The sequence below is a fragment of the Chelonoidis abingdonii genome, chromosome 6 (assembly GCF_003597395.2).
Source record: "Chelonoidis abingdonii isolate Lonesome George chromosome 6, CheloAbing_2.0, whole genome shotgun sequence".
In the NCBI taxonomy this organism is placed as follows: Eukaryota; Metazoa; Chordata; order Testudines; family Testudinidae; genus Chelonoidis; species Chelonoidis abingdonii.
This window is the reverse complement of record NC_133774.1, coordinates 62,193,447-62,211,554: the sequence shown is the minus strand read 5'-3', so window position 1 is coordinate 62,211,554 and position 18,108 is coordinate 62,193,447. Positions and strand designations below refer to the sequence as shown.

General features: G+C 38.0%; 1 protein-coding gene across 8 annotated transcripts in view; it reads left to right on the top strand.

Moving 5' to 3' along the window:
• MCTP1 (multiple C2 and transmembrane domain containing 1) overlaps positions 1 to 18,108 on the top strand; it is a 505,482-nt gene that overhangs the window by 374,233 nt on the left and 113,141 nt on the right. For all 8 annotated transcript variants that reach the window (XR_012656107.1, XR_012656106.1, XR_012656105.1 and 5 more), the window contains one exon: positions 6,169 to 6,222. Coding sequence is in view for 5 of the 8 variants with exons in the window: in XM_075067094.1 (XP_074923195.1) it covers positions 6,169 to 6,222 (54 nt within the window). In the remaining 3 variants the exon portion in view is untranslated. The remainder of the gene's footprint in view (positions 1 to 6,168; positions 6,223 to 18,108) is intronic.

The window sequence follows — 18,108 nt, the reverse complement described above, 5'->3', positions numbered from 1 at the left end:
GCATATAACCATCCCTAAGGGAAAAAGTAGGTGTAACAGAGGAGTGGCTTAGCTCCATTTTTCAGAACTTAACTCTAGGGGTGAAATTCACCAAGGTGTAGAAGTCCCAGTCAAGGCCCTCCACACCAAGCCCCATGGTGGGGATGTAGGAGGATAGAGGGTTGCAAATGAAATTATCACACATCATTCCTCAGGGACTGTTCTCCACACCTGTCTGTTCGGGATCACTGTGGTCAGCGCCCTCATCGTGAGCCACAGGAGCTAAACTTATGAGACCAAAGACTGAAAAAGGAAAGGTGAGATTCTCACCCCCAGCTCAACCTCCTTTGTGCTGTGTCAAAGAGCCATAATGGTGTAAAGGTGCCCTAAAAGCCCCATAACTTCCCAGAGGAGGATTCTCCTAGTGCAGGTAGTGAAGAAAGACTGCCTCTTGCACACCTTCTCTTAAGCCCTGGTGTAGGCGGTGTTCCAGGAGCAGGGCCACAGTATGCAAGATTGTAGCCCTTAGAGCAACTCTACAGAGGCTGCTATAACCTAGATAATGCTGAAAAATCTGTCTGTTACAGTGGGGGTCTCTCCAACCCCAGGACAGCCTAGGAGCATGAAGGAACAAAGGTGGCTGAAAGCCACATGCGCACCCCCTCTTCCTCCCACCCCCATTCCTCACTGGGTTGCAAGTTCTGTGCTGAAACTTCTGAGAGGTGCAGCATAGAATCTTACCTGAAGTGTTTTGGGGGCATGGCCCACCAAATGAAATAGAGGCCATGGAGGAACTGTGTTACAGCACTGAGGACTGGCCACTTGTTGGAAAGGGTGAATTCTATTCCCAACACCTGTAAATTTCCTGTACTAAGACTTGTTTGGGCTTTGTTCAGGTTGGGATAAATGTCATCTTTAATGGCCATTCTTAATAAATGTTCACATTTATCTCCAAAGGAACCATTCTGGTCTGACAATTAGTAAGGGATAACAAGGGTTCTATAAATGCTTTTAAACACATTTAAGCAATTACTTTAGATAACAAGCATTTGTTTCAGAGGATGGATTTGATTTTTTTGAGGGAATTAATCATAAAAATCCCTCCATAGATTAAATAATGTTTAAAGTTACAGTAAGAACCAGTAAATAGCTACAATTCAGAGTTGAGGCTGATACTTTGTCCTTAGTGGCTTTTTTGTTTGTTTGTTTTCCTTCCCCCACAAGGTAAGGCTTTTTTCCCAGCAATGCAAGTTAATTTCCTTGCTTTTGTCAGCTTATAAGAACATAAGAATGACCATACTGGGTCAGACCAATGGTCCATCTAGCCCAGTATCTTGTCTACCAATACCAGGTGCCCCAGAGGGAGTGAACCTAACAGGTAATGATCAAGTGATCTCTCTCCTGCTATCCGTCCCCACCCTCTGACAAACAGAGGCTAGGGACACCATTCCTTACCCATCCTGGCTAATAGCCATTAATGGACTTAATGGCCATGAATTTATCCAGTTCTCTTTTAAATGCTGTTATAGTTCTAGCCTTCCCAACCTCCTCAGGCAAGGAGTTCTACAAGTTGACTGTACACTGTGTGAAGAAGAACTTCCTTTTATTTGATTTAAACCTGCTGCCCATTAATTTCATTTGGTGGCCCCTAGTTCTTGTATTATGGGAACAAGTAAATAACTTTTCCTTATCTACTTTCTCCACATCTCTCATGATTTTATATACCTCTATCATATTCCCCCCTAGTCTCCTCTTTTCCAAGCTGAAAAGTCCTAGCCTCTTTAATATCCCCTCATATGGGACCCGTTCTAAACCCCTAATCATTTTAGTTGCTCTTTCTCTGAACCTTTTCTAGTGCCAGTATATCTTTTTTGAGATGAGGAGACCACATCTGTACGCAGTATTCAAGATGTGGGCGTACCATGGATTTATATAAGGGCAATAAGATATTCTCGTCTTATTCTCTATCCCCTTTTTAATGATTCCTAACATCCTGTTTGCTTTTTTGACGCCTCTGCACACTGCGTGGACATCTTCAGAGAACTATCCACGATGACTCCAAGATCTTTTTCCTGATTTGTTGTAGCTAAATTAGCCCCCATCATATTGTATGTATAGTTGGGGTTATTTTTTCCAATGTGCATTACTTTACATTTTATCCACATTAAATTTCATTTGCCATTTTGTTGCCCAATCACTTAGTTTTGTGAGATCTTCTTTTGAAGTTCTTCACAGTCTGCTTTGGTCTTAACTATCTTGAGCAGTTTTAGTATCATCTGCAAACTTTGCCACCTCACTTTACCCCCTTTCTCCAGATCATTTATGAATAAGTTGAATAGGATTGGTCCTAGGACTGACCCTTGGGGAACACCACTAGTTACCCCTCTCCATTCTGAGAATTTACCATTTATTCCTACCCTTTGTTCCCTGTCTTTTAACCAGTTCTCAATCCATGAAAGGACCTTCCCTTTTATCCCATGACAACTTAATTTACGTAAGAGCCTTTGGTGAGGGACCTTGTCAAAGGCTTTCTGGAAATCTAAGTACACTATGTCCACTGGATCCCCCTTGTCCACATGTTTGTTGACCCCTTCAAAGAACTCTAATAGATTAGTAAGACACGATTTCCCTTTACAGAAACCATGTTGACTTTTGCCCAACAATTTATGTTCTTCTATGTGTCTGACAATTTTATTCTTTACTATTGTTTCAACTAATTTGCCCAGTACTGATGTTAGACTTACCAGTCTGTAATTGCCGGGATCACCTCTAGAGCCCTTTTTAAAATATTGATGTTACATTAGCTATCTTCCAGTCATTGGGTACAGAAGCCGATTTAAAGGACAGGTTACAAACCATAGTTAATAATTCTTCCAACTTTCACATTTGAGTTCTTTCAGAACTCTTGGTGAATGCCATCTGGTCCGGTGACTTGTAATGTTGAGTTTATCAATTAATTCCAAAACCTCCTCTAGTGACACTTCAATCTGTGACAGTTCCTCAGATTTGTCACCTACAAAAACTGGCTCAGGTTTGGGAATCTCCCTAACATCCTCAGCCGTGAAGACTGAAGCAAAGAATCCATTTAGTTTCTCCGCAATGACTTTATCGTCTTTAAGCACTCCTTTTGTATCTCATCATCAAGGGGCCCCACTGATTGTTTAGCAGGCTCCTGCTTCTGATGTACTTAAAAAACATTTTGTTATTACCTTTGGAGTTTTTGGCTAGCTGTTCTTCAAACTTCTCTTTGGCTTTTCTTATTACATTTTACACTTAATTTGGCAGTGTTTATGCTCCTTTCTATTTACCTCACTAGGATTTGACTTCATTTTTTAAAAGATGCCTTTTTATCTCTCACTGCTTCTTTTACATGGTTGTTAAGCCACGGTGGCTCTTTTTTAGTTCTTTTACTGTGTTTCTTAATTTGGGGTATACATTTAAGTTGGGCCTCTATTATGGTGTCTTTAAAAAGCGTCCATGCAGCTTGCAGGGATTTCACTTTAGTCACTGTACCTTTTAATTTCTGTTTAACTAACCCCCTCATTTTTGCATAGTTCCCCTTTTTAAATTAAATGCCACAGTATTGGGCTGTTGAGATGTTCTTCCTGCCACAGGGATGTTAAATGTTATTATATTATGGTCACTATTTCCAAGCGTCCTGTTATAGTTACTTCTTGGACCAGCTCCTGCGCTCCACTCAGGACTAAGTCGAGAGTTGCCTCTCCCCTTGTGGGTTCCCGTACCAGCTGCTCCAAGAAGTCATTTAAAGTATTGAGAAATTTTGTCTCTGCATTTCATCCTGAGGTGACATGTTCCCAGTCAATATGGGGATAATTGAAATCCCCCACTATTATTGAGTCCTTAGTTTTGATAGCTTCTCTAATTTCCCTTAGCATTTCATCATCACTATCACTATCCTGATCAAGTGGTCGATAATAGATTCCTAATGTTATATTCTTACTAGAGCATGAAATTACTATTCATAGAGATTCTATAGAACATGTAGATTCACTTAAGATTTTTACTTCATTTGATTCTACATTTTCTTTCACATATAGTGCCACTCCCCCTCCCCCAGCATGACCTGTTCTGTCCTTCCGATATATTTTGTACCCCGGAATGATTGTGTCCCATTGATTGTCCTCAGTCCACCAGGTTTCTGTGATGCCTATTGTATCAATAACCTCCTTTATCACAAGGCACTCTGGTTCACCCATCTTATTATTTAGACTTCTAGCATTTGTGTACAAGCACTTTAAAAACTTGTCACTGTTTGTTTGTCTGCCCTTTTCTGATGTGTCCAGTTTTTTTATGTGAATGTTTCTCATCTGATCTGCTGGCACTTAACATTAAAAAGGTTGCAGAGCAGTTTTTAAACTAGGAGATGGGGGAAAGCCGACTGCTGCAGAGGAGCATGTGGATCAGACAGACTTCTCTTAGAGGAGAGTCTATTGATAGAGAATCTCCAGGTTATAGTCAGGAGCAGAGGATGGAAGACGAAAGGCATCTGACTCCGCCTTCAGATCTCCCATCCGGACCTGAAAGACAAGATGGTGGAGCAGTTCAAGGAGCTGCATCAGCTCTGGCAAAACCAGCAGAGCCTGAAGGTCCACTGCATGGAGAGCTGAAAGGGTAGAAGGCTTCTTGTGTCTTCTTTTCACCGTCTGTACCCACACAGGATATGGTCACCATCTGGTCTTTACATTATTAAATTCTTAGGGCAGGAACTTACTTTTATGTCTCTACATTATTATTTTAATGGTAATTTATTGACTGAAAATATAGAATCCTCTTGTAAATTTCATATCTTGGACAACAGTTTACATCATTTCCTGGTTTTAATATGCTTTATATACTTGACATACAAATTAAGGGCTAGCTTTGTGTTAGAGGCTGCTTTGTACCTCTGCAGCACTGCAGGTCAAAATTGGAATCTTGCTTCAATATACTATAGCAACTGAAACTCTGGTGAGCGAACATATGTAGTTTTCTTTAGGGCTGATGGGAGTATCTGTGTCCTCCTGCAGAGCAAAGAATATGTTTCTTAAGTTTCTAATGTGACATCCTCTTTTGTCATTATACTTCATAATATAGAATTATGGTTTAACTTCTTCTGTAATGATGTATGCTATGATTTTAGTTTATAATTCACTATAAAGTAGACCAGAATTTTCACCTTTTGTATCTACAGCTCTGTCTTGACTTCTGCATATATACAGGAATAGAGACAAATTATTTTTTGGTATAAAGAGGTACAACTCTACTTCCATTTACACCAGCAGATAATTTGGCCCATAGTTTGGACGTTTGATCATGGGATTATTAGGCAGGAATTTCTGAGTTCTAAGTCTGGTTCTGTCATTGACTCTCCAAGTGCCTAGAGAAAGTCACTCTCTCTCTCGGTGTGTAAAATGAGTATATTATTTACTTATCTCACAACAATATGATGAAGATTAATTATTAATGTGAGTATAGTGCCTTGAACACATAAAACTTTAAGTGGTAGATATCCTCTCTTTCTCTCACATATCAAGCTACCTGTCCACAATCTATTTAAATGGACAGATATGGGCACACATGTAGTACAGTTATACATAATGAGAGAGAGATGCATGTGCAGTATATTAGATATGCTAATAGTTCAAAATCACTATTAGGAAACGCTATGCTGATGATAATACAGCATGCACCCTGGGTCACTCCCGTGGGCCATTGCCATAAAGAAGCAAGCTAGCATGAATTTATTCTTGGGATTGAAAGCTTCTTAACCCTCCTGATGAGCAATGTAAAATTAAGTTCAAAATGTTGTATGTTTCTCAGGTTAGCTGTAAATCCAAGTAAGCACTTGTACTGTATTTCATAGCCGCCACTAGAGCTGGTAAAAAGGATTTCTTAGTTAAAAATATCCTAGAGTGAATTTTGAATTACCTTTTAAATACTTAAATTGTCAAGATAGCATTTTATACAGGTAGAGGTTTTCAGTATCTTATTCCCTAATGTAGGTCTATTAAAATTATAACACTTTCTTAAATTTGAATCTCTAGATCAAATGATTTTATAGTTATACATTTTCCTTCTGTGTATTTATTTCAAATGTTAATAAAGTTTTCATCTACAAAAGGTTTACTATTGACAGAACAAAACTCTTCCTTTTTAAATTATGACAACTACTACTGTTTCTGTCGGTAGGTAGTGGAGGACATGCTAGAGGACGAGGAAGAAGAGGATGACAGAGATGACAAGGTAATTATCTTTCCTAGCACTTGGGTACCTGGGGATGGGAGAATTTAGACATGACACTGTTTTTACAGACAGTTAAAAAAGAAGTTGAAGTGTTTTAGTTCAGAAAATTGGACAGAGCTGTTTATCATCCTAACAAAGCTATTGTATGTTGTAGGAAGGAATAGAGGACTATAAATCCTCTTCTTTTTTTGTCCAGAGCTGGGTCAAATATTTTTCTCCCAGGAACAAAAATAATTCAGCTTGTCTGGAACTTGATAGCTCTTGTGAAGATAACTGCGGTGACAACTGTTTCTGAAGGACAAACATTTGTCTTGTCTTGGGTATTATAAATAGGGCTGTACTTTAGGGGAAAAAATGGTGTAAAAATAGTAACTCCACACTGGTTGAAAATGGGATATTGCCATCTGTAATTTTCAGTGAATTACTTGGTAGAAGAATAGCTGATATGTTCTGCACTTTGTATGATATTTAAATAATTACAATTTTCATAGACATCCACTTGATTTGGAGCTGGCATTGTGGCCCAGCAAGCTAGGAGACTGTTGTGGATCTTTCAGCCTTTGAGAATACGTGGTTCAATTCCTGGCCTGCTGGTTGAGTTGCGGATTGCAACCACAGTAAATAACAGCTCGTTTCCACATCTTGTTGAGCCAAGCTATGGGACTGCTTGGATTGGTTGTCCCCTGGGGAGAGGGAAAAACCAGAGGGAGGAAATTAGAATGACCTCACTGAAACAACGGAGTGATGGAGAGACAAGTGCAGTGAAAACAGCCTTGTTGTTGCCTTTGGGATTTGCATACCAAAAAATGACAGAAAATACAGATTTTAAAACAGCTTTGAATTAAATACAGACAATTTTGACCTTCACAAGTGTTCTCCCTAGTTCTGTTATAATAGAGCAATGAATTCTTTTTTTTAAGAGAAGAGAAAAACAGTGTATCTTAATTTATGCCCTTGACCTTTGTTTCTAGTAGAGATGTACAGTTATATACCACTGTAAGAATTCGTACGCTGGCAGCAAGTATTTGAAATGTCAGAAAATTCACTGTGATTAGTTAATCCCCTGAATGATTATTTTTCTGTTAGCTAACCCAAGATTTGAGGGAGGATTAAAAAAAAGAGTATTGCCTCATTCTATTGGTAGTTCAAACATTTTAGAATTGACAGAAAGATATGAGAAATTCTTCTGTACATCATTTAAATCATTAGCTACATAATTTTGGAATAATCAAACACTGTAATAACATTCACCTTTTTACAAAACACGTGCTAGTTTTTAGCACTAAATGATACGAGCATACACTTCTGGCAATAAAATGCATGATTTATTGCAAAGGTCAATCATGTAGGTGTAGAGAGCTTGTATTTTAACTCAACATGCAAGCTCTGAATCATCATTTCTCTTCTGATAAACACTGATCTGCCATCCATTTATGGCCATTTTCTCCTGCTTGTTGCTGCTTTGTTATTAAAGCAACTATAAGAGCTTCATCCTAGTAGTACAGTATATGTATTCCTGGAAATGTTAATAACTCTGATCAGTTCACAAAGTACAGTAATTTAATAATTGTAGTTTAGTTGGGAAAGGGGGGGGTTAAACAAACGATAACCCTGTTTAAAAAGCCCTTTACCTTCTAACTAAAGTAGATGCCAAACAGAACGTACCAGGTTAGAAATAACACCAAATCTCTGGAGCTGTATCAATTGTAATCTAGTGTTTAGCTGTCTGAAACTGACACCAGAGTTCTAACACACTCACAGATATAGTTACCAACATTGACTGAATGTGAGTGCTTAAATTACTGTGTGAATTCAGTGGTAGTCTTTATTTAATGTTTAAGAGCAGTGCGTTTCTTATATGAAAGGCATGTAGGTTGATTTCTATAAATTCAAAGTCTTGTTTCATTAATATGTAAGTTTTATTTGAGCTCTCATAATTCAGTATGCTATCATGAAAATCACAACTTGAATGGAAAAGAAAATGACATACATATTTTTTATTTAAAAAATGCTTGTACTCTACGGTGTAAACAGTTATTCTTAGAATGGACATTTTATTTCAGACAGTAAACTATAAATCAGATAACAAAAGCTTTTTTTTGCCAGTTTCCTCCTTTGAGTATCATGTACTGTTTGCTGATGAAGATGATGATGATGAAGATTTTTAATATTGGTGTGTCTGAATTGAAGGAGCACAGTGCTATACTCCTTTTTTAAATTCATAGATTCCTAATCTTAAAGTTTTGTGCATAATGAAATTTGGTGAGAAAACAAATGCACATTTTGCAGTACTGGCAGGTACTGACCTCCAGCTGTCATTACTTCTGTTTTCTCCTGTGGTATAATAGTAAAGTCAGGTCAATGGGTCCTCTTATGGGATAAAAGTAAAAAGATTAATAAATGTGCCAAAGCCTCACTTTAATTGAACCTGAAGCATATGTTGCAAGTATGTAAAATATGTCCCAGATGTTTAACCATGGCCAGTGTCTTTGCTTTCCCTGGTTACCACAAGGCAGCTATTAGTCCTGTAACCTTTGGACTTGGGGGTAGATGGGGTATTACATGGCACAAAAATAAAGCACCTGTTTTCCATTCAATAAAGACCCCTGGCAGGCTTTGCCTAAGCCTATCCATATGTTTTCATTTAGCAGATTGTTGTGTGATTATGAAAGGTGTCTTTCTTTAGAGCCAGTATAGATATTAGTCACTTCCTCACAATGAAAGGCAACTCATTGGCTGCTTCATGAGGTCTATGTGTGCACACACTGAAATAGGTTATTGGAAGTGTGGTGGAGGGCTGTTTTTAACATCCCTATATAAACTGCAGAATCACAGAAGTGATAAATTGAGATTGATAACTATCCAAATGTTTATGATTAGCTAAAATAATAGTTTGTAAAATCTTTTTATTAATAATGACCTTAAGTACCTGTGTGGAGTTTAATTAAGGTTGGCAGGGTACAGTTGTAATTAGGTTGTTGCTTGTTTCCTCAAACCTTATTTTGGTTTTGTTCCAGATTTACCATTTTACATTTTTATTTCACCTTGCAGTACAAATAATCGAACAGGCAAGATTAAAGATTTAAGGTTGTGTGATGCCTAACACTCTTTTAACTAGAGGACATTAACATTTGTTTTCAATTGAAATATGATTAATAGTTAAAAATGGCAAGTATATTTAATGTTATATCAGTTACAATCTGCTGTTCAACAGTGGGACACCACTTTCTTAATAGTATTACTTACTAGTGTGCTTTTAAGAACAGAAATGCTGTTGCAGTTTACTGTTTGGTTCAGACATTTGTCATAAATTTAATACTCATGTTTCAATAAGATAACACTGCATTCTGCATTCCATATGGTCTGTACTTTTAATAAACCTGTGCCAGCCACAAATTTACAGTTTGATCTTATTTTTTTTACCCTGTTCCAAACTCTGACTCTGTGGTTAATACAGTATCTTTGCAAATAAGGGTTAGTTAAATTACTTGGAGTCAAGTTATCAACAAACCATAAAATGGCTTTTTACAGTGTTACGTAGTAATAATATTGTGGTTAATGTGCATAATCTAGTCATCTAAGTAATGAAGTTAAGATTTCTTTCTGTGGCTTAAGAAGTTTTAAGGCTTGCTGTTCATATAGCTTCTTACGCTTTAACGAGGTCCAGGCAGTCACAGGGACTGATGGGTGAGGTGATGAGCATCTAATTCAGCATTTAGCAGGCGGCACTCAGCACTTTGCAGAATTAATCCCCCAAATAGTAGTAATAATTCAGATTTGTAAGAGGAAAAAATATGTGAACTCTGGATTTTAACTATATTAGTTAAAAGGCTTTATTAAAATATTCAGGTCATTTGCACCTTCAGCTTCTTTCTCTAACCATTTGTACTTTGTTTGGAAAAATCTCTGTAGTTCTAAGTCTATGTTATCATGCATAGAGATAACTTGATGCTATTATAATGAAACATAGTTGGGTTAAAATGTATTTTTAAGCTTTTAATCATAGCTGATTGGACATACCAAGTTTGTTTTCAAGTCCAAACATGTTTGTAACCTGCCTCAGAAGAATGTCTGTGCATCTTGAGTAGATCATGGGGGCTGGGGAGTGAGAAGGGAGAGAACTGTGATATCATGTAAAAGAAGAAAGATTCTAATCTGTCAAAATGGCAGTTATTTTCTATAAAAATAAATGCTCTGTAGGAAAAAAGGTAAAAACAAAAATAGGGGAGGAGATGGAAAGGGGATTTTTTTTAAAAAATTGAATGGAAAAATCTTCAGACCCACTTATGGTTTGATTCTGATCTTAGATTCTGTACATGTATACCACCTAAACAAGAAACAATATATGTGTTTGAGCACATTGACTGTTTGAGCCTCTAACCAAAATTGTAGCTGTATATGATATTACTGTCCTCTGAAAAGTTAGTTAGGACACATACACTTATTTAATATATGTGATTGAATAATCTGAAATAAATATGTGGCTAGAATAAAACTGAAACTTTTTATTGCTCTATGCCAATTATTCATTTAGGGAGATATTCAAAAATCACCATAAATTGGGCAAGTAAATGGGCTTTATATAGTTTTCCTACATAGGGGAAGGGATGATGAAAGCCACTACCTCTAACAAAGGGTCCAGGTATGGCAAAACCAGGGTTCCTTTGCCTCTGCTGCTTCAGCCTGTAGGCTGGAATAGCAACTGATGTCCTTCCCTGGCCCCTGTGCAGAGGTTTTGTGGCCACTACATACGCACTGAACAACAATCCTGGAGTTTGCCTCCCTGGCACTCCAGTTCATGTGTCCTTTCTCTCCTCGGTCCCCACAACTACCCCAAGACATGTGGAGCTTTGTATGAGCACCTCCCAAAAAGGCACATTTCACCCATGCTTCTGTCTGCTATTGGTGCCCCCTCCGGTAGTGTGTATCCTGGACATATTTCATAAATACAATATATTCTTTGTGGGATATTATGTGCATGTGTGATAGTCTCTGGGGGACTTTGGGTCCATAAACTATTGAATGGATCACACTCATCCATATATGTATTTTTTTCACCTGTGACTAATATAATATGGGTAATATTCTTCATTTATTAAGTAATCCATGTATAATTCAATAAGCTATTACATCAAATGAAGACCATCTCTAAATTATGCTAGCTGTTACAAAATGTGACATCATTTTACCCCTGCAATTTTTTTTATTTTTTAGTATTATTTCCTATAATAACTAAGCAGATTGAAATTCCTTTTTGTCTGGGGAAGGATTTATTTTTGTACTGACTACTCATGGAAAGGGGTATAAGCGATGTGCCTCTAGTACCCCTTTTGTGACTCAAAAGAAGGCAAATATTTATTTGCCTCATCCTTGGGACCTTAATGTGAATGTAGACCTAATAATTGTTTGACTCCTAAATTACAAAGAGGGCATTCATTCATTATGGCATTTTAGAAACCAATGGGAAGAGCCATTTCTGACTCTCAGAGAAACTTTTGAGACTGTGTTTAGGTTGAAGCACAGGAATGAGAGTCTGGAGATCTGGGTTCTATTCCAGCCCCTGCCACATACCTCCTGTGTAGCTGTAGGCAAGTCACATAAACACCAAAGTTTGAACATTTTGACATAAAGTTAGACAGACATCTACATCTCCACTTAAGCTCTTTTATGGTTCTCCACCTTAGCCTTTCCCAGAGCTTATTGGGCACAGTGGTGGATTCAGCCTGATATATCCAACTTGGATGGAATCTTCTGAGCTGAGCACCCAGAAAAAAGTGATTTTCAAATACAGGCCCAGAGCATAAAATAACCTTTTATCTAATTTTATGACAAATCAGAGACATTGTAAAACTGAGGCACAACTTTGTGGGACTATGATGGGGTGAGGAATATACTAGGTCTTTGGGGGCCCCCCTGTGGGAGGCCCACTGACCTGCTGCATCCAGCCCCAAGAAATATTTCTCTGAGAAGAAAAGAGCAGTGAGTATTAGACGTCCAGGCTTGTCTAGAGAGGAATTCTGGGAACAGCCATTTTGGAAGCCTTTGAGATCTGGTCCTCAAGTAGGTAGAAGGGCTGGGAACCAGGAACAGCCAATCAAGGCCCAGCAGACCAAAATAAAAGGAGCTGTTTGCTGCTTAGCAAGAGAGTTCCTGGCGGGAGCCAATGGCATAAAGAAGGATGAGCCCTAGCCACAGCCAAAGGAACCAAGCCAGGCCCTGTTTCTGGCCACAACCAAGGGCAGGCAGCAGGACCCCTACTGAGTTAATTTTGGAAAGGGAATTAAGCTCAGACCATTTTAGTTATAATTGATCCTGAAGGGCATGGAATGCTTTCTAATTGAGTTTGTTGTACCAGGGAAGGTGTTTGGACCATGTGACTCAGCCACAGGGCCAAGCCACAGAAGACCACAGGGGCCACCTGATAGCCTGCAGGAAGTGAAGAAAATAGCAGCACCATGCCCAGATACCAGGAGGCACTCAAAGAAATTAGTACAACGCATCATAGGTCCTTTTGAACTTTCTAAGCAGGGGTGAGACATGCTAGCCTAGGGGTGAGTGCTTCATGGACACAGTATTAAGATAAGTGGGAGAGAAACTTGCAACTCACATGGAATGGAGCAGATTCTGGCATATCCCAGCAGAATGGTTCTCTGTGAAATGGAAGGCATGTCATGCTCCAGTTTTTCAATTGAGGCATGCCGATAAGGGTTATGGCATATTACAAGTTAAAATCTAGCTTGTGAATCTGTGATGGGCTTTTCTTTTCACTGAGAGGCATGTAACAAAAAGCTGCAATCCTAACTACAAAACTTTGCAGCACAGCTGATCAAACGTTGCTGTGCTTTATGCAATAGCCGTTAATAAGATGTATGAGAATGTGAACAAATATTGTGCAAATTGTATTTTGTGCTCACAATTTATATATGTTTTATATGCTGTTTGGACTCTGTAGTATTAGGATAAAAATGTTTGTTGTTTACATAACGCTAATAGCTGTTACTATCTGTTTTACATGCAAAGAAGTAGTTGGAGAGATCAGCTAAACAAGATACAACAAAATAAAACAAAAGAACATAAGTGAAAAATCACCTAGAGACTAATGTGGTTTGAAAAGACAAATTTACCATTGTATAGTTGTCTCCATGAGGACAGAACTCCCCGCAATAGAGAGCAGCCTCAGGAGCTGCTGAGCTTCCATGGATTAGCAGGCAGAGAGGCAAATTTGTCATAAATGGAGTTCCTAAATAAATAGTACATATAATCAGCTCTAGACTACTTCCTTTTCATTGTATGGATATATATGTAACTGTAAGAGCCCTATCATCCCCTCTGGTGCAGTGCCTGGGGAACTGCATGAGACTCCATTTATAGTTTTCTTCATAAAGAAGGAGGTATGATTTGCTCCATCCACCTAGCAGAAGTTACAGCTTCTAAACCTGACACATCACCTGTGATGTCTGGAGACCTTGTGCCTCCTTCAGAAGCCATGTTTCCAGGGTTGGTTTCAATAGCCTCTGCCCCACATAGGCAGTTTTCACCCCCAGGTGTGTGTGTTCCACATAAGGGAGGGGAGAAGCATGTTAAAGCACAGAGCTGGAGGGGGTATAGTGCTGCCAAGAGCAGCCAAATCCCAGGCCCATCCCTCTCCTACTCCATGGAGCCCAGTCTCCCGTGGCAAAGGGGATGATATGACTCTTAATTGCTAATTTTTTATGGATTTTCTGTTTGTCATTTTGGTGCCATTTAACATCTGATACACACAAAACATATTTAACATCCTAGTTCGCCAGTATTCACAGTCAAAACCAATGAAACCAGCAGTGTATTATCACCTAGGCCTCAAGGCCTAGGCCTAGGGCAGCAAATTTATAAAAGCATTTTTGTAATCGCAGCATCACTGATGCTGCGATTCTACCAATCATAACGTGTACTGAAACCACCAATGACGGGGTTATGCCATTTAGTAAACATATTCGCGAGAATTCTAAACGTTAATAATATGCCGGAAAGGAAGAAATAAGGTGTTCTCAGATTTTGATCCATGTGCGGTCCCGCGCTATAAGCGAAATCGTGCTATTCAAGCAAGGGTCTGCTGTACTTGTAATTTTATTTATAACAAAACTTGTAAATGTTCAATTATTTTAATGATATTTAGATTCATTTTAGTTCCAACGAATTTGTAAAAAAACTAAAACAAGTTCATATGGGGTTGGGGGTGACAATTATTTCAGGGCCTAGGGGTGGCAAAATCATTAATCCACCACTGAATGAAACTGAAGGCTAAATTCTTTAAAGAATAACACTTCCATAGTTGTGGACAATATATATCCATTCCCCTGATCTACCTATATATACACCTGTACAGTTACAGTATATGGAAACAGATATAATTGCTCACTAATTTCCTTACAACACTCTTCTTTTAAATATTAGGTGCAACACAGGCATTGGGGTGGTATCTGTTATCTGAATGATCAAGTAATTGCATGTTTGAGCATTTTGGAAACAGACAAGGTAATATGATAGGCTAACATACAGCTGCGGCAGTCTGATAATGTAATGTTTTTATTGATTGTCTAACTAACTACCATGGGTATTAGGTTTGCTTGTCACAGCATTTATGTGCCTGGGGTAGTCGAACAAGTTACTTTTCCATTGAGTTGACCTCAAAGTCCCCCAGTCTTTGAATCAGACGCCTCAGATTTCATACATTGGCATTTTCTTTCCTTTTCAAATGGGCTGTATTAGAGAAAATGTGTCACCTTTTGCACCATGTAATACCAAATCAGATCAGAATTCATGCACAATTGTGTCAGTGGAAATATAATATTACAGACCTGCTTATCTCTAGATAGCACATGGAAAAATAAACTTACAGAACTGACAGATTTACTTGATTTACAGATAAGTTATTTGTAAGTAATCAAGCTGAAGAATGTAACTGGATTATTTTCATACTTTTCAAAAACAACATCAGTAAAATGGCTGTTTAAGAAACAGAGCTTAAATATTTATTTTCCCCCTTTTCTTCTTTAGTTTGTTCAAGTCATTAGGTAATAGTCTGGGATGGGGGGAGGAATATTTTACATTAGTGAATTATTGTTGTTCGAAAGGCTAATGTGTTTGAAAAAACAAAATTCACGTAATCCGTTTATATAAAAGTAACTCTAACATAAAGTTATGAGAAAAAGTCTACTTGGAAGCTGATGTTACTCTCTAAACATGATTCATTTTTATTTTTCTCTAATAATCTGAAAAAGTCAAAACTGCATCGTAATATTGAAGCCTTCTTGCAGCCAATTAAAATAATTTAGCATGAGCTATTCAGCAAATATGCTTCTTAAGTATTTTAGACTTAGGATTTCTTATGAATGTTGTAACCCTTTTAGCTTTGCTGTATGTTACTACCACATGTATTCTGTTACACCTTTAGTGCACCCTGTTAGCTGTCATTCGAAATTAAGTGCAGGCATGTTCTTTGTTGACCTTGAAATATTTCTTGATTAAAACTTTAAATAATGGTAATCGTATGAGAAGAGAGATGGCAGTCCCAGGGGACACTTCCTTCTCTGGTTTGTGGCTGTATTATTTAATTTTTTGGGATAATCTAACATATATAATAACATAAAAATATTGTGGAGTTGATTCTGTGGAGTTGCAGCATGGTTGTGCTGTCCCTTCTTGGTAAACAAATCACATTGGTATACTTTAGATCACCATACTGCGTATAGGAAATAGCTCAGTCAGCTATTTTCCCAAGTTTAACATACACTCATGCATTTTGATAGTGGCATGGTTTGCATAGTAATAGCTGTATTGTGTGATCATTTCTAGTAAAAACAAGGGTTTTCTAAGTCTAATAACTCAGCTATGAGAATTTGCCCTGAATTGAAATGTAGCACATAGGATATTAGCCCAAGAATTAAGTTCTTTTAAATAAAATTTTGAAGATACTTGTTACACTATTTTTAATTTATAGAAGAAGGAGAAGGGGAGGAAAGGAAATATATCTGTTTTAGAACAAAGTATGTTCCCCTATCTTGAAAGCTGTTTTGTTGTTCTGAATTTTGTAGGTTTAGTCCATATATATGGAATTATTTCCTATAACTGTTCTGAAGTGAGGCTTTTTCCCCAAATGACATTTCATACGGATTTTTAGAACGTAGACTCAGACCGTATGAATGGCAGCTGCATTGAGATGATAGATCCTGATGGGCTTGATGATCAATAATCTGTGAGCTAAGGAGAGGTACCGCAATGCCTCCGTAAAAACTATAATTTTCAAGCAGGTTTAAAGTGCTTTTTGAAAGGGCCTAATTAGGAATGTACTCAATAGACCATTATGGGCATGAACAGTCTCAGACAAATACTACTTAAATTTTTATATCTTCTGAACCAAAATGGGTAAATTAATTATTTGTAAGTCCATTTTTCAGAAGATATGTTGCAGGATTCTGGGTCTTGCTTCCTTAACTGAGACCAGCAGAAACCCCAAGCTCTTAAAATTATTTGGCTCCTAAAGGCCAGGATGGCATGTTGAAGCAGTTGTCCTATCATCCTGTGAGCTTAAGAACAGCCCTTAGAACTGTCCAGTCAATTTCTTCTTGACCATAGTCAGTAACTTAAACTGCGGCCAGACCTCCTTGTATCTGGCCAGCTTCGGCTGTCTTGAGTGAATCTTGGCTGTAGCCAAGGTTTCTAGCCCTTAATCTCTAACATTGGTGATTTATGAAATTTTGGTTACTAAAATCATGCCATGATTAAAATTCAGGGGACAGTAAAAATGGTAATCAGATCGACCTGATTGTCCAGGACTTTCCTTAGACTTTGGAACAAATGTGTTCTGTGTAACCACATCGGATCATTGTAACTCTTCTTAAGCATGGAACAGTAATTTTTGAATACTGGAGTTTTCTGCACTGAATTCTGATACTTTTTCCCATCCAATACATGTTAAGTACTTCGGAAGACTGAAATAAGCTTAATTTCTTGTTCTGTCTCTCCCCGCCTGCCCCACAGGCACAGAGGGCAAAATCCGGCAGTCCTCCTTGTAGCAAAACTCCTATTGAATTCAGTAAGATTTTTGCTCCTGTAAAGAATGCAGGATGTGATGCTTACTCTTCAGATACGTTGACTAGAGTAGTAGATAATGCTTTCTTTGAATTTTGATGTGTATCAGTGAAATTTTAATACTGTTCTCCTAAGCCTATATGAAACATTACTTGAGGTGGTGGTGGTGGTAGTGTGGGTGTGTGTATGTATGTATTATGAAGGTTCTCCCCCTTTGGACTTTTTTTCTTTTGTATTCATTTTAACGTTAAATATTACTATATTACATACAGTACCAATACGTTTTGTTATACTTCCATTCAAAAGCCCGTACATGAATACAGGAAGAACAAGGCCAAATTGTGCATCCACATACTGGCTTGGCACAAGATTGAGAGTGAAAGGGGCCATTCCCCTCTCTTCTTCTCCCTTTCTACCCCTTCTCCTCCACCCCATATAGTGGACAGGCATAATTCCAGCGCCTAATAAATAAAAAGACAAGGAGTGGTGTCATATGCCAAAATTATTAATAGCTCTTGGAAATGACAATTTGAAAAGTAGTATGGTGAAGAAATTATTTAGGAAAGTAAGAAAACAAAGGAGAAAATGACACTAGTTATTTACTATAGTTCACCTGGAGAGGTATAGAGAGAGAATGAACAATTCCCAGACCAGCTCTCAAAATTCTATAATCTGAAGGATGGTGTACTTATAGGGAATTTCAACTGTCCAGATATCAGTTGGACAACAACTACAGCAGAAAATGTAAACTCAGAGATTATTAAAATATGCAGAAGACAATGAACCAGATTGTGGAGACTTCTGTCAGATGTATTT